General features: G+C 34.6%; 1 protein-coding gene across 1 annotated transcript in view; it reads right to left on the bottom strand.

Moving 5' to 3' along the window:
- LOC136027128 (protein unc-79 homolog) overlaps window positions 1–26,170 on the bottom strand; it is a gene marked incomplete in the record, with an annotated part of 218,865 nt that overhangs the window by 3,796 nt on the left and 188,899 nt on the right. Inside the window, 8 exon segments of the mRNA XM_065704088.1 lie at window positions 688–772; window positions 1,704–1,826; window positions 8,432–8,449; window positions 10,316–10,450; window positions 15,991–16,240; window positions 18,254–18,435; window positions 23,013–23,288; window positions 24,780–24,890. Of these exon segments, the coding sequence (XP_065560160.1) occupies window positions 688–772; window positions 1,704–1,826; window positions 8,432–8,449; window positions 10,316–10,450; window positions 15,991–16,240; window positions 18,254–18,435; window positions 23,013–23,288; window positions 24,780–24,890 (1,180 nt within the window).

The raw sequence follows: 26,170 nt of genomic DNA, 5'->3' as shown, positions 1-26,170 counted from the left end.
GTTGCAATATTATGTTTTAGCTAGGAAACTAGGTCCATAATTATTCAGCTAGACAAGCTCAGAATGTCCAAATACCTTTTGCTCCGTTGATGCGATATACCTTTTCCTTTACGTGTATAGGGTAAATGTTGATTAGATGTACCCAATGATATTAAACATATTTAGGAATTATCTGAGTTTGTATTTCGAGTTAACAGATTTTGTTTTAGTATGCATGGGTAAAGGGATTACTCTCCAGTTGTTTAATGAAGATGGCCAAAATGTAAGTAAGTATTTTTGTGTGTGCACTTAAGTGGTTAATTGTTATTAATTAAGGTCAGGGAAGTTATGCACATCGAAGAAATAGAATTAAAGTGAGAATTTACCCTAAAATAGAACTCATCATGGTCTCTAGGGACAGAATCGTTGATTAAATTTATAGTAGTTGTTCTATATTTCTTTTCTTTTTTTTTATAAATTCCTCTCTTTCTCTATAAAATAGATAACAACTATTACATTTTCCAACTTGAGGCAGACAAATCTAGGCCAACACTGGAAATATTATCGTATATAATATTTGATCGATTTTTAAGCACAAAGTAAAGTTTACTAACCCCAAATCAACTTTACTGCACATTTAGTTCTAATTTAAATATGTTATAGCTAGGACAAATGTATTAAAGTGAAGGCCTTACGGATAGTTATTACCTTTAAAATCTTCATTTTCATCAGTTGGTACAGTCGGAGGAGCATTCAAGCAAACTTGATAACGAACTTCAAGGTGACTTGGAAGCTGAAAAGAATATTTAATAGTAAACTTGCCGCTATAAAGAGGAAGTAAAACCAATCTATGTTATTAGGACATCAAGACCGAACGCATAGCTTGAATGTCGGCTTTGAGGAGAACAATATTCCTACCTTACAATTTTTATGTTTGTTTTAGCATAAAAACGAAACATTTTTTTTTTTTTTTTACAAAAATTGGCAAGATATTTAAATCCTATGATTAATGGTAAGCTATATGTTTTTTTTTTTGAGCGATTTAGGTTTTTGAATAATATAACGGATTTCTTTTTTGGATTTAGGATGCAGTCCAGCCCCCAACAAAATTTTTTACATCGGAAAAAACTAAGAATCCTGTTTTGCTCTAAGTTCCTAGTTCATTTTTGCCTAATGTTGGAGAAGTTAATTAAACTGCTACATTACAGAAGCGTTACGGCAAGCGAAAATTTTCGCTAGTTAGTACGTATTGATTTGACCTGCAAATACTCTTCATAAAGCTTTCACATAAAATGAAACTTTCAAGGGCCAACGTGATCAAAGCCGGTCAATGGCCGCAACTGACTCTGAAGCTCATCATGAGCAAATATAATATGCATTAATATTCCAGACCAGAAAAATTTCCCCCCTTTGCCTAGCATGCCTGGCGATCAGAGAAAACGCACTCTTATTTTCAAAGATATTGGTATTAGTTTTTGTACCGAAATAAGGTATAATAATAATTCTAAATAGTATGTGATAAACAAAAATCAACTAAGCGTTAAAACAGCACATAAAAATATAACTTGAAGGAAAAGGAAAGAACAAAATGAATATATAACACGATAGGGCTACCTATTGTTTAACCTATTGTTTAACCTATTATGTTTATTTAACTATATGTTTAGCCTTAGTTCAACCTATTGTTGAGCCATATTATTTGGTAAGAACTACTTTTTCTTTACCTGATTTGAATTTGCATGGAGAACAGGACTCCAAACTGGCAGAAGAATAGGAACCAAGGATGACTGGCACTCTCTCAGACTTTCTATCATCGTTAGAAAGTGAAGACTCACCATCTCAGAGAGCTAAAAAAAAAAAGACTTGTACGATTCTGCGTTCGAAAAATGCACAAATATTGATAGAAGTAAGTGACAATGCTAATCTGAAGTTTCAGCTAAAGAGCTAAATAGATCAGATTGGACTGTTGACCAGACTATAAAATTCAATTTAGCTGGGGTCTTTACCAATGACGAGTGGAGAGGCTCCGTCGACGCCCTATACGCCAGTAATGGCTCCGAAGGAACTAAGGTCTAAGCTCTTCTTCAACATTGAACACAACTATTCAAAGATCATTTGAAAATACAACATTTTTTGGAAATTAAGCGTATTCGTTATGATTCACTGGAGGATTTATGATAAAGCAGTTTCAGAAGAGATATCTAAAAAGAACAAGAGCTAAGAGCTCATATGGCACTTGTGACGAGGCGAGAAGAGCTAAGAGCCAAGAGATCATATGGTATGAGCTCTAACAAAATTCTATGGATCAATAGATTGATTTAAAAAGGAAAATAAGAGGCTTAATGCCGGTCAAGATTTAAAATAAGAGCTCTGAGTCACAAAGTCCTTCTAAATATCAAAATTCATTAAGATCCGATCACCCACTCGTAAGTTATAAATACCTAAATTTTTTTTAATTTTTCCTCTCCCTTTTGCCCCCCAGATGGTCGAATCTGGGAAAACGACTTTATCAAGTCAAATTGTGCAGCTCCCTGACACGCCTACCAATTTTCATCGCCCTAGCACGTCCAGAAGCACCGAACTCGCCAAATCACTGAACCCCTCCCCCCAACACCCCCAAAGAGAGCGAATCCAGTACGATTCTGTCAATCACGTATCAAGGACATTTGTTTATTCTATCCACCAAGCTTCATCCCGATTCCTACACTCCAAGTGTTTTTCCAAGATTTCCCCCTCCAAATCCCCACAATATCAAAAGATCTGGTCGGAATTTGAAATAAGAGCTCTGAGACATGAGTTCCTTCTAAAAATCAAATTTCATTACGATCCGATCATCTATTCGTAAGATATAAATACTCCAATTTTCATGTTTTCCAAGAATTCCGGTTCCCCCCTCCAACTCCCCCGAATGTCACAGGATCTGGTCGGAATTTGAAATTAGAACTTTAAAGCACAAGATCCTTCTAAATATCAAATTTCATTAAGATCTGGTCACCCTTTCGTAAGTTACAAATACCTCAATTTTCAAAATTACCCCCCCCCCCCAATTCCACCAAAGAGAGCAGATCCGGTCCAGTTATGTCAGTCACGTATCTTAGACAGGTTTCTATTCTTCCCATCCAGTTTCATCCTGATCTCACCGCTTTAAGTATTTTCTAAGATTTCCGGTCCCCCCAACTGCCCCCCCCCCCAATTACGCTTGATCCGGTTGAGATTTAAAATAAGATATCGGAGTTACGAGGTCCTTCTAAATATGAAGTTTCTTGAAGATCCGATCACTCCTTCGTAAGTTAAAAATACGTCATTTTTCTTATTTTTCAGAATTACACCCCCCCCCCCGCAATTGAGCGGATCCGTTCCAATTATGTAAATCACGTATGCAAGACTTCTGCTTATTTTTCCAACCAAGTTTCATCCCAATCCCTCCAATCTAAGTGTTTCCCATCATTTTAGGTTTCCCCACCCCAAACTTCCCCCAATGTCACCAGATCCGGTCAGGTTTTAAAATAAGAGCTTTGAGACACGATATCCTTCTAAAAATCAAATTTCATGGAGATCCAATAACCCGTTCGTAAGTTAAAAATACCTCATTTTTTCTAATTTTTCAGAATTAACGCCCCCCCCTCCAACTACCCCAAAGAGAGCGGATCCGTTCTGGTTATGTCAATCATGTATCTAGGACTCGTGTTTTTTTCCACCAAGTTTCATCCCGATCCCTCCACTCTAAGTGTTTTCCAAGTTTTAGGTTTCTCCCTCCCAACTCCCCCCCCCAATGTCACCAGATCCGGTCGGGTTTAAAATAAGAGCTCTGAGCCACGATATCCTTCTAAATATCAAATTTCATTGAGATCCGATCACCCGTTCGTAAGTTGAAAATACCTCATTTTTCTAATTTTTAAGAATTACCCCCCCCAACTACCCCAAAGAGAGCAAATCAGTTCCGATTATGTCAATCATGTATCTGGGACTTGCGCTTATTTTTCCCATCAAGTTTCATCCCGATCCCTCCACTCTAAGTGTTTTCCAAGATTTTAGGTTTCCCCCCTCCAACTCCCCCCCAATGTCATCAGACCCAGTCGGGATTTAAAATATGAGCTCTGAGACACAATATCGTTCCAAACATCAAATTTCATTAAGATCCATATCACCCGCTCACAAGTTAAAAATACTTCATTTTTTCTATTTTTTCAGAATTAACCGGCCCCCACTCCCCCCCCCCCAGATGGTCAAATCGGGAAAACGACTATTTCTAATTTAATCTGGTCCGGTCCCTGATACGCTTGCCAAATTTCATCGTCCTAGCTTACCTGGAAGTGCCTAAAGTAGCAAAACCGAGACTTTAGGTTTTCCCCCTCCAACTCCCCCCAGTGTCATCAGATCCGGTCGGGATTTAAAATAAGAGCTCTGAGACACAATATCATTCCAAACATCAAATTTCATTAAGATCCAATCACCCGCTGATAAGTTAAAAATACTTCATTTTTTCTATATTTTGCGAATTAACCGGGCCCCCACTCCCCCCCAGATGGTCAAATCGGGAAAACGACTATTTCTAATTTAATCTGGTCCGGTCCCTGATACGCTTGCCAAATTTCATCGTCCTAGCTTACCTGGAAGTGCCTAAAGTAGCAAAACCGGGACCGACAGACAGACCGACCGACAGACAGACAGACAGACCGACAGAATTGGCGACTGCTATATGTCACTTGGTTAATACCAAGTGCCATAAAAAGCAAGGCGAAAGTGAACAGATTTCAAAGCAGCTTTACCACAGAAGAATCATCTAAAAACACCATACGGTATATTTACTGGTCTATTTTCATCACTTTCAGTGAGTTATTTCTACTATATAGATGAGTTTAGTTTGAGATTTATTTTTACATAGTAAAACGTTGGCATATTTATTATATAGCTATCTTTCACATATTAAAAGTAAGCCTGTTTATTTCGGATATTTGAGACAAATAGTAAAATTTATAAGAGTCATTTTGACAAAACTAAGGGATCTTTTCAATTTAAATCCAGTTTAAATTCATCCAAAAATAATATGGTTTGGTTTGCCCAGGGCTGTTTTCCTTTAAAAACAATATTTAAAAACATCTAATTTTATATTTAGCCCTACATTTGTTTATACTTTTAAGCAAATATGTGTTCTAGTTTAAAGAAGAAGTTAGCTAATACTCAAGAGAAAACAAAAGTTAATGTAAAGACACTTTTCAGGCGGCTTCATATTACCTCTTAAAATACTTCGAATCTTTTGGTATCGGTTAAGCTATAGGCCAACTAAATTCGATGGTTGAAACACGTACTTATACTTTTTTTTCTCTGCTAAAAGGTCAATCCAGTTTAACGGTGAAGAATATCTACATAAGATAAGTTTTAATAAAAGGATATTAAATTCTTCTTTTAAAAGTGGACACATAAGAATAAGCAGTTTTTTTTGCTTTAAGGTGAATGAATCCTTAGTCATGCCTAATTTGCATTTGAAAAAAAAACTATTCTAAAAACAAGATTTACTAAATTGGATCTTCTAGTAGTAGAGCATAGAATCACGCCAAGGAACTTGAAAAAGCAGAGAAACCAAAAGGAAGAAGCAAAAAGAACATAAACTAACTAGACATGCGTGCTTTAAACTAAAGATTACATGAGAATTGAGAAACTAAGAGTTCAAGCCGAACACCCAGAAGAAAATCTCAAGTGCTATCTAGTGCCAAGTTCCATTAATTCACGAAAACATAGTTAGGGGGGGGGGGTTTAGTTTGCAAAATACACGGGGGAGAATTTTGTTGCTTTTTCAATGAGAAAAAAAAACAACAAAACAGCCTAATATTCGAAATCTAGGGAGGGAAATCTTCGGGACATCAATATAGGCGGGAAATCTAGAAAAAAATCTTCGGAGGGAATGAACTCCCCCTCCACACAACCGACTCCGCTGCTAGCACTGCTCAATTCTATTATAAAGGGCCCTAAATCAGGATAGAATAATGCACTTCATACATTCGTGAGGCCAAAGTTTTCAGCAGGTTATTCAATTATAACCTTATCTCGCTTCGCATGTCATATTCCCCCACCTAATATTGGAAAATGACGATTTAACACTAAGAAAACACCCCTTGTCATTTGAGCTTTCCCCAAACATGCCTATTTCTTATTGGTTCAGCTCAAATTTATGAAATAAACTACTACTTTCGGTTGAATGTTGACCCCAAAAAAGTAGAAGGATTATCGTACACTCGTACCCACAAACACCGAGATGAAGAATATCTGTCAATATTATCTATTCGTGTGTATCATGCTTGATACTGTGTATACTTTTTAAATTTGACGGAGGACTTTTGTTCACACCGCTAATGACTCGGGAATTCGATATTTTTTCCCTTTGAAATTACCTGAGCACTGTGAGCCACTACCAGTGAACGTTATTATAAGAACCACGTTGAAGTGCCAAACATCTAATTCTTTTTTTCCCGTTTACTAAAATAGTCGTACTTGGTACTAAAAATGAGAAGGTAAATTATACACTAAATTACTGTAGGGACAACTTCTAGCTGTCCAACCATGGTTCAAGGTTTATGATCATCATAAAGGACAAGATTATTCCATTTGAAGTTATTTGTATTAGCACAGATAGTTCAAGGCGTTTAACCCCCCCCCCAACGACTACTTCCCCGCTCGAGAAATACCCCCCCCCCCCGCGGAAAATAACCCTCGAAAAATATCTCCCCCCGTGAAGAATTTTATTTGAGTTTTGTTTTTTTTTAATTTCCGTAGGAAGAAGAAATTTTGGTACTTGTGTATTATGCGCCACTCATTCAAGTTAACACTGTGTGTAAAACTCGAGAACAAACCGGTTCTCGCTAGTTTCTTCGTTACTTCAGAAACAAACTTGGGCTATAAATTTGCACATTAGGAGGGAGGGGTAGAGTATAGCGGGTTTGCATGCAAAATGTGTTAGGTACAATTATTCTGCATATTATGAAGTAAAAATTGTTTTCTGTCTTCAAACTGTCCAAATAATTCAGCCCTCCCCTCCTATGTGTAAATAAATAGCCCAAATTACGTATTTCCCATATATTCTGTTACTTACATTTGTCCTGTCCTGCGCTAAGCTGAAAGAAACCAACGAAGAAACCGGTTTGTTCCCGAGTTTTACATAGTTCAAACTTGAGTGAGTGGCGTATAATACACAAGTACCAGAATTCCTTCGGAAATGAAAAAAAAAGGACTCAAATAAAATTCTAAATTTTGATAGCCTGTTTTCTGAGGGTTATTTTCCGGATGGTATTTTACACGGGAGGTATTTTCCACATGGGGGTATTTTCCAGAGAATATTTTCCGGGGGAGGGGTATTTTCCGCGGGGGGAAGTATCATCAGGGGGCAAACATCGTCCACCAGCTCGAATAAACGGTTTCTTCCCTTTTTCATAGTACCGCATAGTATTCTTCCAGAATGTGGACAGTTTATTTCCGGTTCCTCATCAGTTGCCTTACAATCAGGATTTAGCAGCCAACTAAGCAAAGTCGAAGAAAATATGTTAGATGATATTTCAAAGGTAAGCTTCATACCTTCCCTCCTTCAAAATGGGTAGACCATCCCTGGGTAAATTACTTAGTGGCATTTTTAATAAATCCAAAAAAGTAAACATAAATTACCAGACCTAAACAGGAAAAAAATACTTCATGACGAGGGAAAATTAAAGGCACGTAGTCTTGAAATATATATAATTTTGTAAAAAGAAGATATAAACAAAATTTAACAGGGCATTAGATTATGTTTACTATTCTTTCATTGCTTCCAAAATATAAAGTCTATGGACATCTACAATTATTTCAACAAAAATAAGTTGTTTATGACTTACCCAGCATTTTTCGTGAAGCTACATACAGCAAAAACCACGGTAAGGTTACACTGAATGCAAGTGATATGGGATTTACTTTATATATCTTTCAAAATATGCAGTAAAACTTTACCTTACAATCCGTAAAAAAAGAAGAAAAAAAAGTCTCAACTATACCGATCGAAGCTTCAAATTAAACTATCTTGAAATAAAGTTACAACGAATTAAATAAAACTAAAGCAGTAATGAAACAACTACCCTATTTACTCAGTTTCATTCCAAGGAATTACAAGTCAAAAACAGTAGAAACTAGATAAATGAAGGTAATGACAGACTGAAAGGTTAGTATTGAGCCAGTACTGAAACATTGGGGAGAGCAGTAAAAGAAACTTAGGGATATAAAAGCAGAACTTAGAGGAGGAAAAAACAGACCATCATTTCTTTTTGTATAAAAAAAAAACAATAAAAAAAACAACAAAAAAACGAGAGACTACAACGGGTTTTCACGTTCCTAATTACAATGAACTCTGTATGCAATTTCTTTTTATTGACATTTTTAAAAATATAATGGGGTAAATGAATTTCATTCTCAATCAAACAAGCATGAAAGATACCTGATTAGCTTCCGATTCCTAAGTAGGCAAGAACAGAAATTTATTTGTTAACCATTTAGGTATAAAACCGTGAATGAACCAAAGAAAAATAAAAGCAAACTATGAAATATTTTAAGCTTTTTCATTTTACTTAAAATTTCAACTCGTTTCTCTAGTCCTACTTCATAAGTTTCATAAATCTTGTATATCATAGTTTTCGTATTACTATTCAATTAGTAAATAGCGATTCGCATCCTTCTATCATTATTTAATTTCTTCGAGCCTCACCGTAAAGAGCTAATAATTATAAAAAGTTAAGAGAGGGGTTTTCAATTGCAAAGTCTAAAATCTAGTGCTCTTTTTAAGAGACGAATCCTGCAAGGGTTCATCCATTCTACATTCTCCATGTCCTTGGAGTCTCCCATGGCCATATGGCACTGGATTCATTTTAAAAAGAATGGCTAAGAAGTTCAAAGTATCTTTCTCGCCAAGCATAACTTTTTTTGGCAAATAAATATTGAAAGATTTTACCTAAAAGCCATAAAAGGGATGAATATCGCTTCGCATTCTTGAGAAATTCTTCCTGTCCAGTTATCAAGTTTGCAAATAAGGTTGCAAATAGGATGAAAATAGTTACCTACAACTACGAATAAAGATGCTTTTGTTTTTTCCAAGACAGAACTTCAGTTGAAATTAGTGCTTTTCATTAAATCGACAATTTATTTGTCATTCATTCCTAACTCAGAATTATGACAGGAGAAGGAATGAAATCGTGAAAGCTGCAGAAAAAGAGACGTCTAAAGATTCAGAAGTATGAAATAAGATAAGAGGTACAAAATTGCAAAGACAAATTATAGCAACTTGTACAGCTGATCTAATAACAACTTTAGCTCTAACCACAAAAAAAAAGGTTAAAAAAGTTATCAAATAATAAAGGAAACGAAATTACAAACGTTACACAAAAGAGAGAAAAGAAATAACAACAAGAAGGAGAACTGTTGATAGAAAAAGAAATAAAACCAATCTGAATGAAAATGAAACAGACTTCTGGTTTTCCTTTTCCTCTCTGTTGTTTGTATTTAATATTTACTTTTTATCTCTGGACTACCTTTTTTTCTCACCCTTTGTGGGTTTTTCGCTTTCGTCCATTTTTTCGATAATTTTTAAAACCTTCTCTCTTCTATCAAAGAATAGCTTGTAGGAGGGGGTGGGGGAAATGACCCAAAATTCTATCGAAAATAACTTCCAAAAATTTGCTTTTAAACTTAGCTGAAACGAAAAATATTTTAATATTTCAACCTTTCACACCACCAAATAGTGTGACCTTGTTCAGGTTGCTTTTAAAACTATAAGATCTTTCCTTTTATTGGATTTTTTTTTATCATTTTATTTTTTTGCGTAATATGTTCAGCTAAATCTATCTTTATATATTGAGACCAAATTAGACAATCAAGCCGTCAAGAAAATAAAAGGCTTTCATAGCACCAGAACGTGTTACATGCAATAAAAGCAGGAAAATGGGAGAAATTGAGGATCAATGTTCAAGATCTGTCTTCAGCACCGAAAAAAGGGCTACCACACTTGTTTCTCGCTATTTTTTGTTCTCTTTTTTATAGTTTATCATACTGATATGGTAAGTTCCCGTTAGGCATCTTTTTCCGTTTCCGTTAGGCATCTTTGTTCTGATGCTGAAGTTAGACCGCAAACGTCGGCTCAGAATTTCGTCTATTTCTCTTTTTTTGCCTTTTCCCGTCTTAGTAATTTAAAAACTTAGATCTGTGCAGTCTTAACATTATTGATATAAAAAAGCATATACAACTCACAGGAAAAAATACGAACTGCAAAATATGATAATTAGAATTATATAAATAGAATAAAAACAAACTATAAAAAATATTTTCTTACTGTTTTAGAATGTGCAATTAGATGAAGAACAGAGGGAGTTACTTTGATCCAAAAATCCAGAATCACGGTTTGGCACGTCAGATGATTCTCGGAAGTGCCACAACGTCCCAGTTGCTCCAGATAAACAGTCCATAGCTAAAATAGAAGAACAACATACTTAATTAAGACGATATCTAATTTATCCCTTGCTATAACATAATTCAAGACTACCTAACGTCCAAGATTACCTTAGACCGAAAAACCTCCTGTACTTGCAGAGAGACTTAGGGCATCAAAAAAGGGTTTCAAGCCATATTTGTATCCTAGCAGCATTGTTTCTATTCGGGTTGAGGAAAGCAACAAGAGTGTGGAGATCTGACTGGTTTATGCGATGTAGGGTATTCTTAGGACGACTTCTCTTCCTTAATGCTTCAGGTAGCCACTGGAAGGGTGCTTTGGGAGTTCTCAGGTCTCCCATTCTTAAGAAATGGCTTTAGTTCAATCAATATTGAACTAAAGACTATAAGAAACTAAAGAGGTTGGAAACTACAGCTAACCTCTTATAGAAAAAAAGATGCCGTCTAGCGCTTCATAGGAAAATCAATGGTTCTGTATCAACTTTACCACAAAATCATTTTGTCGCCCCTTTGTGAGCCGTTCTTTTTTTCCTAATTGCTAAAAGTGTGATTGCAATAATTGTACTGGAAAAGAAAATAGCGAAGTAAGGATGCAACGTAAGGGTGGGTCCTGGTTGAACTTCGTTGAAGTAAGGATGCTAGGCCTGTTTTTAGAAAGTTTTTAAAAAACATTATTAATTTTAATTCTCACATTTTAATGTAAGTATATATATATATATATATATATATATATATATATATATATATATATATATATATATATATATATATATATATATATATATATATATATATATATATATATATATATATATATATATACAACCACTTTTCACATTTTTTTTGCATTAATCATTTGTTTTTTATTCCAAAAGTGTCGTTGCAAAAAAGTATTATGGGGACAATAATCCACAGAAGATTGTGACAAACACATAGGAAAGATATATTTCGGTAGGAGGGTTAGCGAACTTAAACAAGGCAAAATATTAAACAATAACGAATTGCAAAGAAAGAAAAAGATATCTAAAGGTTTGGGTACATGTGTTTTGGCACCATCTTCTGTAGGTGCAAGCAGCTACGGGTGTAATATTTTTTGGGGAGCAGAATCTTTGGTTTAAATTTGTTTGGGTGTAATTTTTAACTTGGAATATTAAAGATTCCTTCTTTAGTAGTCGCTGAAATTTCACAATGGGTGGTAAGAAGGATTTTGTTCCTGAAATTAATATTTGTTAATACCTGGGTTAAAAAGACCCTCATACAAAAAAAAAAAAAAAAACTGGAGAAAAAAGCTGATTGGCATCAAACTGGGTAAGAAGAAACTCGCTTTCCTGATCGGTTGGAAACTCAAACCATCATATCCTTAGGTCAAGATAAATCTAGTGCATACAAATTTGAAAATAAATTGTTTTGCCTGAAAATATTGCCCTAAAAAGGGCATCAAACTGTTTTCTTTTAGAACTGTTTAAAACATATCAGTCAGTGCCTGTGTCAAGGGTACTCCAATATATAAAGAAAAACTCAGAAATACTTTTGCTCCTAAGAAAAATGGAACACGTAGAACCTAACGTAGAAACAGGATTGAAACTAACTTTGGCTATATCGATTCACTACTTCCCAAAGCGGCTCCAAAGCGATTTTGACACTTTTTCCATTTTTTTTCTTGGGAGGGGGATGGGTTGATTGGCTTGAAACTTACTTGACTAGAACAAGGAGACATGAATGAATATCATTTTTTCTATCCACTCAAAACATAAGGGATATGTAGACTGAGCAAAGAAGACCTCAATGAACAGCAAAATAATTAAAAAAATGACTTGTATCAATGTACGACACAAGAAAATCCAGAAATCTGTGCTGTCCTAATCAGTATAAACTTTCAGAAAATGTAAACAGGGACAAGGTAACCCCAATCCAGACTAAAAAATTTAGAAAAATTGATTGCATCGATTGGTAATACCCAATGCAAACCCAAAAGTTTGCCATCTTTGACCGGCTCACAAAACAGTGACATGTCAAACAGCCTGGGGAAAGTGGACCTTAACAAAAAAATTCAGTTGTATCGATTACTGATGTGACAATTGCCCAAAAATTGTTTTTTTCCGATCAGCTTGAGCCTTGCATGGCATATTGACAGGAGCATAAGGCTCTCGACGAAGACAAAAATTCAGTCAAATCGATATATGACACCTAAGATAGGCCCAAAAACTTGTCGTCTCTGATTGGCTAAAATTTTAACAGGCAAAAATTGACACATACCAACAGGTGTCTAAAATTTCAATCACAACCTTCATCCCTGGATGTGATTCTTGAGGACAAACTCTTTCGCGATTGTGATCGCGTGGTACTATAATACAGGAACGTTCAAAGGAGGTGGCTTCCAGGCACTTTAAATTGCTTTGAATTGTAACTAAATTTCATTAAACTGTTCTCTTTCGATATATTTCCATTACTGTCAGCACTTTATGAAATGACACAGAATACGACTAAACTTTTCGCAATGAAGATTAAAAAATAATACTTTTTCGATGACCAAAAAAGTAACACTCCACAACGACACTTCCTGCCTTACCTTAGACCTTAGTTCCTCCAGGGCCAGGTGTGGCACATAGGGCATCAAAAGAGCCCCGCCAGATGTCTCGGAGTGGTGATGTCCTCCCACTGTGGTTGTAATGACAGATCAGCACTTCGCAGGTCTTGGTCGTACCGTCATCGGAGGGTATGTTTCGGTCACCCTCTTTGTCACCCACCCTCGGGTTGCCACTCGTAGACAGCATTCGGAAGACGGTCTCCTGGCATTTGGAGGACATAACCAAGATAGGTCCATCTTCTCTGCTTCAAGAGATCAGTTACTACTGGTTAACCTGTTCATCTGCAGATCACTACGTTCATGACCCTGTCCTACCAAGAAATATTAAGAATTCTTCTGAGGCAGACATTTTCAAATGCTAGGATACGTTTCTCCAGCTGGATATTCAGCTTCCAGAATTCACTTGCATAAAAGAGAATGGGTATGACGTTGCTATTCAATAGACAGAGCTTTAGGGGCAAGTAGTATTTTTTGCTTCATCTTACTGGATTTAGTTTGTTGACTGCCGGTAATGCTTGCCCAATTCTAATTTTTATCTCGTTGACTATTCCACCATCATAATCGTTCCAACTTCCATTGGTGTGCCTACCATAGAAAAATTTGGCAATCACTGCTTGTGTTTCGTATGATGACTATATAATCGGGTATTTGTTTCATTCTCCAATGAACTGAATCAGCGCCAGTTACCAAATCTACTGTCGGACACTAGCAATTATTGATAATTTGGTATGAAAATAACGACTGTTATTGAAAAACAGACAAAATGGCAGTTTGTCAGACAACAGAAAATAACAATGACACTTTTTGCAATGGCAGGTAAAACAATGATATTTTGTTAACTTACCGAAAGAACGTTGAAACTTCTTGCGATGGAACTTCTAGCAATGACCAAAAAGCAAATTACAGAAAAAGCGATGAAAAAAATGCCAGATCATAAAAACACATAGAACTATATTTTTTTTTATAAAAGTAAGTTTTGTCATTTTATTGTCACTACTATTTTTTGATTTTAATAGAAATTTACACTGTCACCTTCTTCCTTCAGTGTATTCTTGTGATTACGCAATGATAATGGCTGCAATGATGATAGGTGACAAGGTGAAAACACAAAAAGATAATCTTTAAGATGATCGAAAAAGCAATGGCACTTTGTCGATGACAGCAAAAATGATGCAATTTTTGAGGCTACGAAAAAAAAAAAAACAAAGTATTAGTCTGTCTGATGACGAAAAACAATATCACTTATTGCAGCAATAGAAAAAAAAACAATGATATTTTATCCGATGAAAGACAAAACAGCGCTGGAAACGATTACACACAAAAAAAAAACGATGAAAAAATTTAGGTTAGGATATGAAATGCTATAGAACGAAGATTCCATGGAAATACTTTTTTGCGAGGACAATTTGATTCTGATAATAATTTCCTTTCCACTCTTCTTTCTTGGCTGTGATTTTTGTCCAGAAATCTTTAGGAGTTCCATTAGTGAGTGACTATGAATCAATCAATCAATCAATGGGGTTTATTATCAATTCAAAAAATAAATTAAACATAATAACAATACTCAGTCCATCCCTGGAAGCCGCGATTCCCAATCGTTACCTTTTAAACATAATACGCAGCGTGGTCACTGCGGCTTGCTCTCAGAAACAACCTTACCTCTCAATTATCCAACAAAACTACCAATTATCCTCCTGCCCTTTGCCTTTTGCCCCAGGGGAAACCGCCTCATCATTATACCCCCCAAAAAAATTAGTTTATTTATATCTGTTTATATTTGATACTTTATATAAAAATCATTTTATTAACCATTATTTAACTAGTCTTTTCCAATGCTAATAAATAATTTTTACTCTAGAAACTGGAGTAGCTGCTGCTGCATGGGCTTTTCAAAAACCTTTGAAAAAACAGAAAGAATGGAACTTGATTTAAGATTCGCAGGATCAGCTCGAGAACCTCCTTTGTGCAAAGGAACAATTCTAGCTTTCTTTAGACTTTCCGGGAAAGTACCCTTCTGCAGAGACAAATTGATCAAGTAAGTAAGAGGCTCTATGATACGAAGCAACTGGTTTTAATAGATTAGTACGCACTCGGTGGAATAGAGAATCTGAATTTCCTCTTAGGTTTCGTATAATCAACACAATTCCATATGGAGAGACAGGAGCGACAGCCTTTGACTTGGGGTATTGTTGTCATCAATGAGTGGGAGTTTAAGCAACTCAAGAGCATACACAAGGAAAAGACAAGAAATAAACATGGAAAGGCCAAACTTTCTTAAATATTAGAATTTCGAACGACCAACCCATCTCCTCAGTACTACCCATGCAATAAATGAGTTTTTTTTTGTTCTTCAACTTGAGGAACAGTAAATCTCCGGTTAAGGACGATAATGACAATTACAATAGTGTGCTTTCTGTTTCAGTGGGGCGTCATCTTTCAAGGGTTTCAGGTGCTTTTCAGAAATGCTTAAAAATCTCTTCTCATCATTAAAATTCCCTTTTCAGTTAAGTCAATTTTTTCATACTTTCTAGCTGAGTCTATCGAGTATATTTCTTTTTATTTTCAAGAAAAAGTTATGTGAAAAATGTTTGCCTCAACAGTTTTTACACTATTTTGTCGTTGTCAAAATCTGTTTGAAACTCTCCACAAGAACAACAGTAAAAAATGACAAAAACTCACAGAAAAATATTTTCATAAAATATTATTTTTATCGAAAACAATAGATCATCATGGAATATAAGATTTTATTCTAAAGATTCATCTGAGAATTTCTTTTTCAGGATTTTTCTGTCCTACAGAGAAGCAATAAAAAAGTAAAATTTGCCCGGTTTTTTTATTTGGCCATTAATCATTTTATAGAAATACATTTAGTCTTAAATGTTGTTAACTTAGAGCTAATTTATAATATTTTGATGAAAATTAAAAAGTGACCTTCGTAACTTTTCAGAAAGCGAATAAAAATAATACCATACCTGACAGAGAAGGAAAGCATGAAATAGGGATGACATGTGCAATACTGACGCTTTTGACTGCTCTGCGAAGCCAGCCATGATGGCTTGAACATGTTCAGCAAGCTGGCAACTCGAGTCTAATTGTACTGGCATCCAACTAACTGATAAGGTGTCTTTCGATGGCTGCATTGTAGCTAAATGTCTTAGAGCACCATTTAGCAGCCATGATATAAGTCTAATATGACACAAGCACTCCAAGTATTCTCTTGGTCTAAAAATAGAAATTTAAATTTTAAATTTTTTGAAAGGAAATACAAACAATAATAAATCACCTTCTAAAGTAACCTAGAATTGGTAATACAGCTTCTGGCTCAGTTTCTAATAGAAAAGCGATGAACATAATAACTGAAATATGTTAAAACACATCGATTTATCAAGAGAAACCATCTAGAAGGAAATGTAGCGTCTTCAAATAGCAGGACCACGTCCATTTAAATGATTTCCCTATTCAGCCGAAGTTCATCAAGAAGGAGGTGAAAAATCTTATGGACGCAGAGTTTAGTCCGCTCTCACGACGCCCAAGTAGAAATACAGTACTAGTCATAAGGAGTATATCAACAAAACTACGAACAACTGCCGGTGAATTTGGACTAGAAGATTAAAACAAATACCTAAGTACGATAGCAAAAATTGTATGTTTTATTTAAAAACAAGCGCACATTGATTTTGTGTTTTATACATTGACATTTTACTTTATACAGTTTTAGATTTTGAACCTCCCAAAGCTGTTGCAAAGACACACATACGTAAAACCATAAAAACCATGAACAATCCAAGGCAGAGAAAAAAGTAAAAATCATTGTATTAAAATTATTGACGTTTACATAAGCTTTAATTATAACCAATTTTAAGATTAAAGTTGACTTTAATCAACTTTAAGATTAAAGTTACAGTTTAAATTTAAGCTTCAATTTTAAGAAATACTATATTACCATAAGGTGTATTCTGACAAACCTACGAATAACTGCTGGTGAATTTGGACTACAAGATTGGAAAAAAACACTTAAGTACGAAAATAAACATTGCATGTTTCATTTAAAATAAGTACAGATTGATTTTGTTTTGTATCCATTAATATTTAAATTTACATAGTTTTAGATTTTGAACCTTCCAATGCTGCTGTAGATACACGCTTATATCATACTATAACAATTATGAACACTTCAAGCCAAAAAAGACGGTCAAAAATCATCTCGGTAAAACCATTGCTGGAAGCTGGTTTTCTTTGGGGCCATGCGTACTTCCATTAGGGAGTGCACATGGCACTCCCTAATTCCCAAACTTTTGAAGTCCTGCTGGTCTTTAAATCCTTACTAACGACTTCTCCTCAGCCCGTTCAAGGACTTCCTTCTTGCCATTGTGCTAAATATTATTAACATTTACATAATTTTAAGCAATTTAATCAATTTAAGTAAATTTCAGTCTAAAAAAGTGGGTGCTAAACAAAATCTAACAGGCCAATATAAACCAATTCCAGATAGAAAGCATCATAACTAATATTTTGCAAGAGAAACGCCAAGATACGAACTATTTATAAATTTCCCTTTTTGATAATTTACTAAAATATTCCTTCACTCTTTTAAGATTTACCTAAAAACCAACATGAGACGAAAATAGAAATAAAGGATAAAAACTTGTTCTATCTGCTTCTAATACAAAAAACTCATGACTGCAGCAGGCCACTGAGGCCAACGCAGCCACGCAGGCCTCCTTCTTCCCCCCAATATAATCAAACCTTTAATCTTTAAGCTCCTTCCACCTATGAGGCTCGGCTGTCCTTTAAATCCTTCAAAACGACTTCTCCTCACCCCGTTCAAGGACTTTCTGCTTGTCACCTGGCCCCAGATGGTTGGCCAAAAACGGGATCTTTCATAACCTAAGATTTTTGGTGCGCAAAACGTGACCTAGCCATCGTAACCTTTCTTCATCATAGCCCTAGAAACTGGGATCACATTGCTAGATTTAGAAAAAAACCTCCCTCTACGCTTAGATTAGAAACAACAGAATTGACATAATGCAAATAATAAAGCTGGAAAGTACTAATTTTTACAAGCTGCAATTTTTTAATATCATGTATGTTGTTCGGATATACATGATATTTATTTTGTCCAACAACACTGTTCCGAATTATAAACAACAAAAAACCACTTTGCTTGAAATTTCTATGATAATGAGCTATGTCTATCTGATAAGCTTAAACTTCAGCCACTATGACCTTACTTACCCTTGTTGGAATGGGGCAGGAGGAGCATGGAGCCACGGCAGGAGTCGGCCAAGCATTCTGGGTTCAGCCCTAGGTCCACTTGAAGCTAAGACAGCCTCCATGCAAATCCATTGTGAGAGGCCAGCCTTGACAGAACCCCCAAGAGCTTCGTCAAAAAGGACACTGTTGATTTTCCACGTTGCCTTTGAATATAAATAATACGATTCAAAATTATCCCAAACTATGCAGATAAACCATTAGCAAGTTATATCAATATGAGACTCATTATTCGAGGCTCTTTATTAAAAACAGTAAAAATTATGAATGGTCCTTTTTCCTACTGATATTGGACAATACCTGCGTTAGAAATGTGCAGTTTAAATGGTAAAAACTACGTCAAAAATCGTTCCTAATTATTTACTGCTAAGGCAGTGTAAATATATCTTTTATTTGTCATAAATATAGGGATTCCTAATTAAAAAAAACCTGGCTTCACTTTATATGGTCAATAAAAAAAAGGTAAGCTTTTCTTTTTTCTTTAAAAAGTATATTTTGAACTTAGGCAAAATTCTTCCGTTAGATGAGATCTAACTTACATTAGATTTTGCATGGGATGTTATAAACGCTGTAGTCATGCACTTAATTTTAAAGCGTATGGACCAAAACGTATGCGGTATGGACAAGTAAGAATGAAAACTCTGATCATACTAATTTGGTTTTATTTTTGCACTAAAAAAATGCCAAAAAAAAACAACGCTAGATGACATTCATGTTTTTACCAACACTAGCACCACTTTTAATTCTTATAAGCTTTCTGCACTCTTTTGTTAGTGCGAGAATAATTGCATCCAAATCAATTATTCACATAACACAAACAATGGCCTACGGGAAGATTTGATATCTATAATTCTATAAACATTTTAAACAAAACAAATTGAAATCAATCGAAATTCTCTTCCAAATAAATGGCTTTTTCGAATTTTCGTTTTCTTACTCAAGGATCAGTAGTGCCACTTTCTAAAAATGTCCTTTCTAGCCCTTTTCGCGGCAAGAATCTGTCCTGTGGAAATTCAGTCTTGATTGTCAGAGAGTCAAAACATATATTATGGCATTCTCTACAAATTGTGATATAGGACCGTTTAATAATAATCAAACAGTTCGTGGTAACGAACTGTAGTAAGGAGCGACCCGGCTCAATAGTAACCAAAACTCTAAAAAAATGTAATTTTTATACCAATAGATACATCAAAAGAAGCGCATTTTAATACTGATTTGATAAGTTTCATCACGTTTAGTCTTACCCATTAAAAGTTACGAGCCTGAGAAAATTTGCCTTATTTTAGAAAATAGGGGGAAACACCCCCTAAAAGTCACAGAATCTTAACAAAATCACATCATCAGGTTCAGCGTATCAGAGAATCCTGTTGTAAGAGTTTCAAGCTCCTATCTACAAAAATGTGGAATTTTGTATTTTTTGCCAGAAGGCAGATCACGGATGCGCGTGTTTATTTGTTTTTTGTTTTTTTTTCCAGGGGTGATCGTATTGACCCAGTGGTCCTAGAATCTTGCCAGAGGGCTCATTCTAACGGAAATGAAAAGTTCTAGTGCCCTTTTTAAGTAACCAAAAAAATTGGAGGGCACCTAGGCCCCCTCCCACGCTAATTATTTTCCCAAAGTCAACGGATCAAAATTCTGAGATAGCCATTTTATTCAGCGTAGTCGAAAAACCTTATAACTATGTCTTTGGGGACAACTTAATCCCCCACAGTCCCCGTGGGAGGGGCTACAAGTTACAAACTTTGACCAGTGCTTACATGTAGTAATGGTTATTGGGAAGTGTACAGACGTTTTCAGATAGATTCTTTGGTTGGGGGGAGGGGTTGACAAGACGGGGATATGTTGGGGGAGCTTTCCATTGAGGAATTTGTCATGGGGGAAGAAAATTTCTATGAAGGGAGCGCAGGATTTTCTAGCATTATTAAAAAAAAAACAATGCAAAAATAAATACGAAAAGTTTTTTCAACTGGAAGTAAGGAGCAGCATTAAAACTTAAAACGAACAGAAATTATTACGCATATGAGGGGCTCACCTCCTCCTAATACCTCGCTCTTTACGCTAAAGTATTTTTAGTGATTTCAACTATTTATTCTACTGCTTTTGTGATTCAGGGGTCATTCTTAATGAATTGGGACAAAATTTAATTTTTAGTGTAAAGAGCGAGGTACTGACGAGGGGGTGAACCCCTCATATGTGTAATAAAAACATGAGATTACAAAAGTTCGTTACGTAAGCTAATTTATAAGTTATATTTATCTTTTACTAATAAAAACATTCGCAAAATATCAAAAGTTCTAGTTACCTTTTTAAGTAACCAAAAAATCGCAGGGTAACTAGGCTTCCTCCACCGTTCCCTTTTTTCTCAAAATCATTCGATCAAAACTATGAGAAAGCCATTTAGCCAAAAAAAAATAAAATAAACTTCCAAATTCCGTGTTAATTATTCCTCTGCGGATAGCCAAAATCAAAACATGCATTGATTCAAAAACGTTCAGAAATTAAATAAAAAAACAAGTTTTTTTAGCTGAAAGTAAGGAGCGACATTAAAACTTAAAACGAACAGAAATTACTTCGTATATGAAAGGGGCTGCTTCCTCATCAACGCCCCGCTCTTTACGCTTAAGTTTTTTACTGTTTTAAAAAGTAGAGTTAAGAGAAAGAGTCAAACTTTAGCGTAAAGAGCGGGGCGTTGATGAGGAAGCAGCCCCTTTCATATACGAAGTAATTTCTATTCGTTGTAAGTTTTAATGTCGCTCCTTACTTTCAGCTAAAAAAACTTGTTTTTTTATTTAATAGCTTTTAGAATGATCAGGAAATAAGTTGGTATGCACTATTACAAAATGTATATGCAACATAGGTATATACAATCATACATTGGTATTTGGTCAGTATCTATTATTCACTGTTTCTGAATAAAAGAAATAAAATGACTATGAAGTCACTAAAACATCACATAATCTACAACAAGTCTAATAGATACACAAAATAAAATGGTTCAAAGTAATCTTAACAACTCTTCACAGCTTTATAACATAGGGCAATTGACCCCACTTTATAGAACGGAAAGGTTAAAGTAAATTGAAGACCAAAAAATCTTGAGAAATGTGCTTAAAAATAAGAATTTCTGTAGCCACCACCCCATACACGGACAAATTCTTACTGATTGCCTCTTCTCAAAATTATAATCTTAGCTACGTAATCTAAGCACTCCTGTTTAGAAATAGAATCTAAATGTGTTTGGGAAATGCATTCTATATGAAAATACAAAAAAAAAAAAAATTCAATTAAGATACCAAAACAGTAGTCTTCAAAATCTAGCAGGGGGTGGGGCAAAGAATCGAGGAGGCAATTGTACCCTAATAGACTTAGCATAGAATTGACAGTAGCGGCATCCCTCTAACGGGTACTAATTCCGGTAATTTGGTGTATTTGGCAAATTTGGTGATAATTTTAGCGCATCTTCATTTCTGATCGTTATCTATTTACCTGCAAAAATTGTGTTTTTTACTCAATGGAAAACTGAAAATTAAAACTGAATATGTCGTTATAATATTTACTTGAAGGAAACTCTGAAAATCAATGTGGAAAAAAACAAATTAGTTATAACCTGGCACGTACGCATCATTTCCGAAATTTCCACCCGAAATTTTGTGAAATGTTTAATTTCCCCATGGTTTCTTGGGATTTCTGGCAGAAACAGGACATTTATTAAGAATCTAGATACATGTGTGCAGCCTTTTTTTGGGATTTTACAGCATGCAATTACCTGGTCAAGTCACTGCCCAATTATTAACCCATTTTCTGTCTAACTTTTACCCTCTTTGAAGTAATTAGCAATTGTACTTTTTTTTTGTAAAGAGAGTCTGCTTTCCACAGCAAAATAGAATTATCCTTGATATTACGGCGTTTATCCCCCCCTTTTCAGGATAAAGTACAGCTTTTAATGGATCAACTTTGGAAACTACCATTTTTCATTAAAATCGACGTATTCGCAATAGAAGAACTAACCCCACAGCACCCATATTGCAGTATTAGCCCTAAAATTTCCCTTTCAGTGGGATATAATAGATTAATCACTGGTTCTATATCGCTATGAACATAACACGAGCCTAAAACGTACTTTTGAGGCTTCAGTCTCCTTCCCCCCCATCCGCTACAATACTACAGATTAAAGTTAATCTGTATTTTCCAATATACGTGCTTTTTGCATTTATTTAGTTACTAAATAAAAAAAAGTGCTACTTTATATCTGCTGTTTCAAAGGTTTTGGCCCCCCCGAAAAAAAATTCATGCGTACGTGCTTGGCTATAACCATGATGAGGTTTCATATTTTATATGTTTAATATACAATAGTTCAAAATATAAATGTGATGATTAACAAAAAAAGACAAACAATAACTACTACAAAAAAAAAAAACGTTCTAAGACCTAAAGTTTTAGAAAAATTTCATTTTTTCCAAAATTCTTCCAAAAATTTTAGATTTCAAAAGAAACAAAGATATACTTTTCTTCCTGTATTCCAAATACAATTATCAATGCATTAGGCAAAGAATTCTTACTAACAAACCTAATAAAGAAGCTGTTTACTAGATTTACGTTGTCAAGGAGTCAACGGATAACGTTGTTAACATAGTCTTGACAAGTAAGTTGACATGGTAACTTAAAAAAAAAGAGACATATATTGAAAAATAAAATTTTAAAATATGAATTTCATATTGCTTACCTTAATTTTGGCCAGCGAATGTACATCACTGATGAAGTCCAGCACTTCAGTCATATAAGGCCTCAGGCATTCTGCAATGCATAGGCTGCCAGGGTCCGTGTCAAGGAATGCATCCTTTATTTCTAGGCAAGTGTCTGTAAAGAATTGTCCACCATGGTCAAAGACGGTTCCAGCAGTTAAGTATAGCAGTGAGGTGTCGTTATACGGGGACTTAAAACGTAAAGCAGAAATCGCGTCACTTACAAGGCTTCTAGCAATTGAAATTCGTTCTCGTTCCTGAAATTAAAGCTGCTTTATGGATAAACTACTCAAAGACATTACAAAACATTTTTCTTTTTTAAACTAAGTAAATACAGCCATATGACCTTATTTTTTCCCCTCCCAGTCTTTTACAGACCATGAGAAGCAAGTGTGTATGTGTTTTTTTTTATCCTAAAGCAAAATATCTCATAAAAAAATATTTACTCTTAAAACTCTTAGCAAATCAATCTACATTTTGTTTTAACGCTTTTAAAAAAAAAAAAAAAACACTTTTTTGTTTTAAAGACAACGGATAAAACCGCAAAGAAATTTGCCATAAATCCAGTAAATAGACTTGTTCTATCAGACAAAAGGGGGCATGATAAGGCATTTATTTTAGAAAATTGCTATTACAACCCCTGAAGAACCAAATTCGAATCTCGGGGTCAATAAATGAAAACAAGACAAACAAAAAACAGCAAAAACTAAGAGACTGGCCAAAAAATGTCCAAACTAAAATTGTTTGAATGAAAATCCGTTCATTGATCATTATTTAAACTGAGGTTGGTCACAATATGCTAAAAAAACAAAACGAGTAAAACTGAATAAAACACAAACAAATAAATTAAGAAAAAATTAAAAGAGACATAAAAAAATGGCGAGTTGAACTCTATATGAACATATCTTCCTATGGAGCTATAAAAGAAAGACAACATTTGATTTGGAGTTCACTTCCACTAATATCTTCCTCGGTTTATTTAAAAGGAACTTTAAGAAATAACATTCATTAATTGAATCATAATTGTTTCTTTTGTATATTGTTACTGCTGGTAGTACGTGAATAGTTATAGATAATTTTAATGTAATTTATTATGCTAGATTGTATTCTAGATCTACGGTATAACAAGCAAAGAACTAGGGATACAGTTAAAACGTTTCATTTTGAACCAAATAAAGCGAACCGTATCACCAAAAATCATGCCAGTAGACAGGCCGTATTAATCCCTGGGGACAGGATTCTTGCCCAATTGAACTTTGAACCGTTCTTTTTGGTTCCTTTCTGTGTTTCCCCTGTTTTTTTTTGTAATTCACTTCAAAAGTTATGCGTTCTTTATTGTTTTTTTTTCTGTGTTGAGCACTGTAGATGACTTGGCACACGAAAATGAGAGATCCCATCCCTTCAACGCCTAAGGTATAAGGAACAAAGAACTTTTTTCTGTTTAGTGCACTTCATCTTTTTTTCAATGATTCAGTCTTGAAATCTTCTTCCATTACGGGTATTTTCTGTTTCTTTTAGTTTATATTTACAATACTACAATCGTTCCTGCAATCATAAGCACAATGTAAAATATAGTCATTAAGTAATATTACAAAATGATTACAAATTTATAATCGTAAAATATCTTTTTTTTTCTTATCTTTTCCGTGTTTACCTCAATTAAGGGTCTATGAAACGTGCAGGATCGATTGCCAGCATCTAATTTAGAAGAAAATTCAACCTTAACTTCGGAAAAAAGGACAACTCACTCTAGAATACGTTTTCGAAGAGTTCCTCAAAAGCTCAGTGAGATACTTCAATGAAAAGTTCCAATGTTGTACGACATATGCCACTATTTTACTTACAGGTTCCAAAATTTCCTGAAAAAAAAGTTATAAAAAGACGTGCAGCCTTGGTAACGAAAATACATTATACATTGAAAAACAAAAAATTAGTCAATATAACAGTTCAAAATAGGGATGAAACCTTTTAATCGACAGTAAAACAAATTTTTAACTGGATATTTCGGACACATATACTGCATCCATCACCTGTATCTCTGTTTATGGAATTATTTTTGAATAATTTTTTTTTAATAAATGATTTGGATAATTAAAAATATGTTCCGATAGAGCCGACGTGAAATCTTCACGTCAGCTCTATTGGAACATATTTTTAATTATCCAAGTCATTTTATTTTGTTTGAGAATGTCGCTTTGATTTCAGGGAATAAGGTTTAAAGCAAATTTTCAGGGAGACAATCGAAATTAAAAATATCTTATTCAAGAATAATTCCATAAACAGAGATAGAGGTGAATTTGGATTTAATTTAATTTATGATAATTTACTGAGGTCAAATAAAGTAAATCTTAAATCTCATTTCACCTAAGAGCTTTGACCTCTGTCCAAATTATGTGTCAGATGAATCTAATGAACCGGAACCAAAAAGTTCAAGGAGATTTGGTTCTGCTGTTGCATTGAAAAAATAAGAGCAATAAACTGTATGTAATTAGTTTATTGGGTATAAATTTCGTTTCTTTTTATTGTTGTCTTTTAGTGTTATTGCTGATGATGGACACTGTATATGTGTCAGAAATATCCAGTTAAAATTTTTATATTTGTTTCACTGTCGATTAAAAGGTTTGATCCCTGTTTAGAACTGTTGTGTTTTCGTCATGGAAAGGCAGTGTGGTTTTCGAAATTATCTACGAAAATTAGTTACTTTTGAAACTAATGGAAAAAATTACACAACTGGTCATAAATTTCACGCAATTTACAAGTATTTCTAAGGTTAATAAACGGGATATCTCTCAGAAGAAAAACGAATGATTGTAGGGAAGGAAATGAAATTATTTTCTTCCTACGGGCTGCCAGACAATTCAGAATATTTCTTCGGGTGGTATCTGTTTAATGATCTTTCTAATATTTTGTTGGTTTTCACCTCTCGAAACAGCTTGAAAAACTGACTTTAAAAATCTTGACTAAATGTCATCTGAATTGTCAGATACAAGGTGTGCAGCTGTGCACACACGGGACAAAATTTTGAAGGTAAGCCTTTTTCGCGGAATGATAATGTCATTGAACACTTCAGAAATGAAGAAAACCAGAAAATCATTCCATAGGCATTTCATGTAATACAACTGCAATAAAGAAAAAACAA

The sequence above is a fragment of the Artemia franciscana genome, chromosome 5 (genome assembly GCF_032884065.1).
Source record: "Artemia franciscana chromosome 5, ASM3288406v1, whole genome shotgun sequence".
NCBI lineage: Eukaryota > Metazoa > Arthropoda > Branchiopoda > Anostraca > Artemiidae > Artemia > Artemia franciscana.
This window is presented reverse-complemented; position numbering and strand designations above follow the sequence as displayed.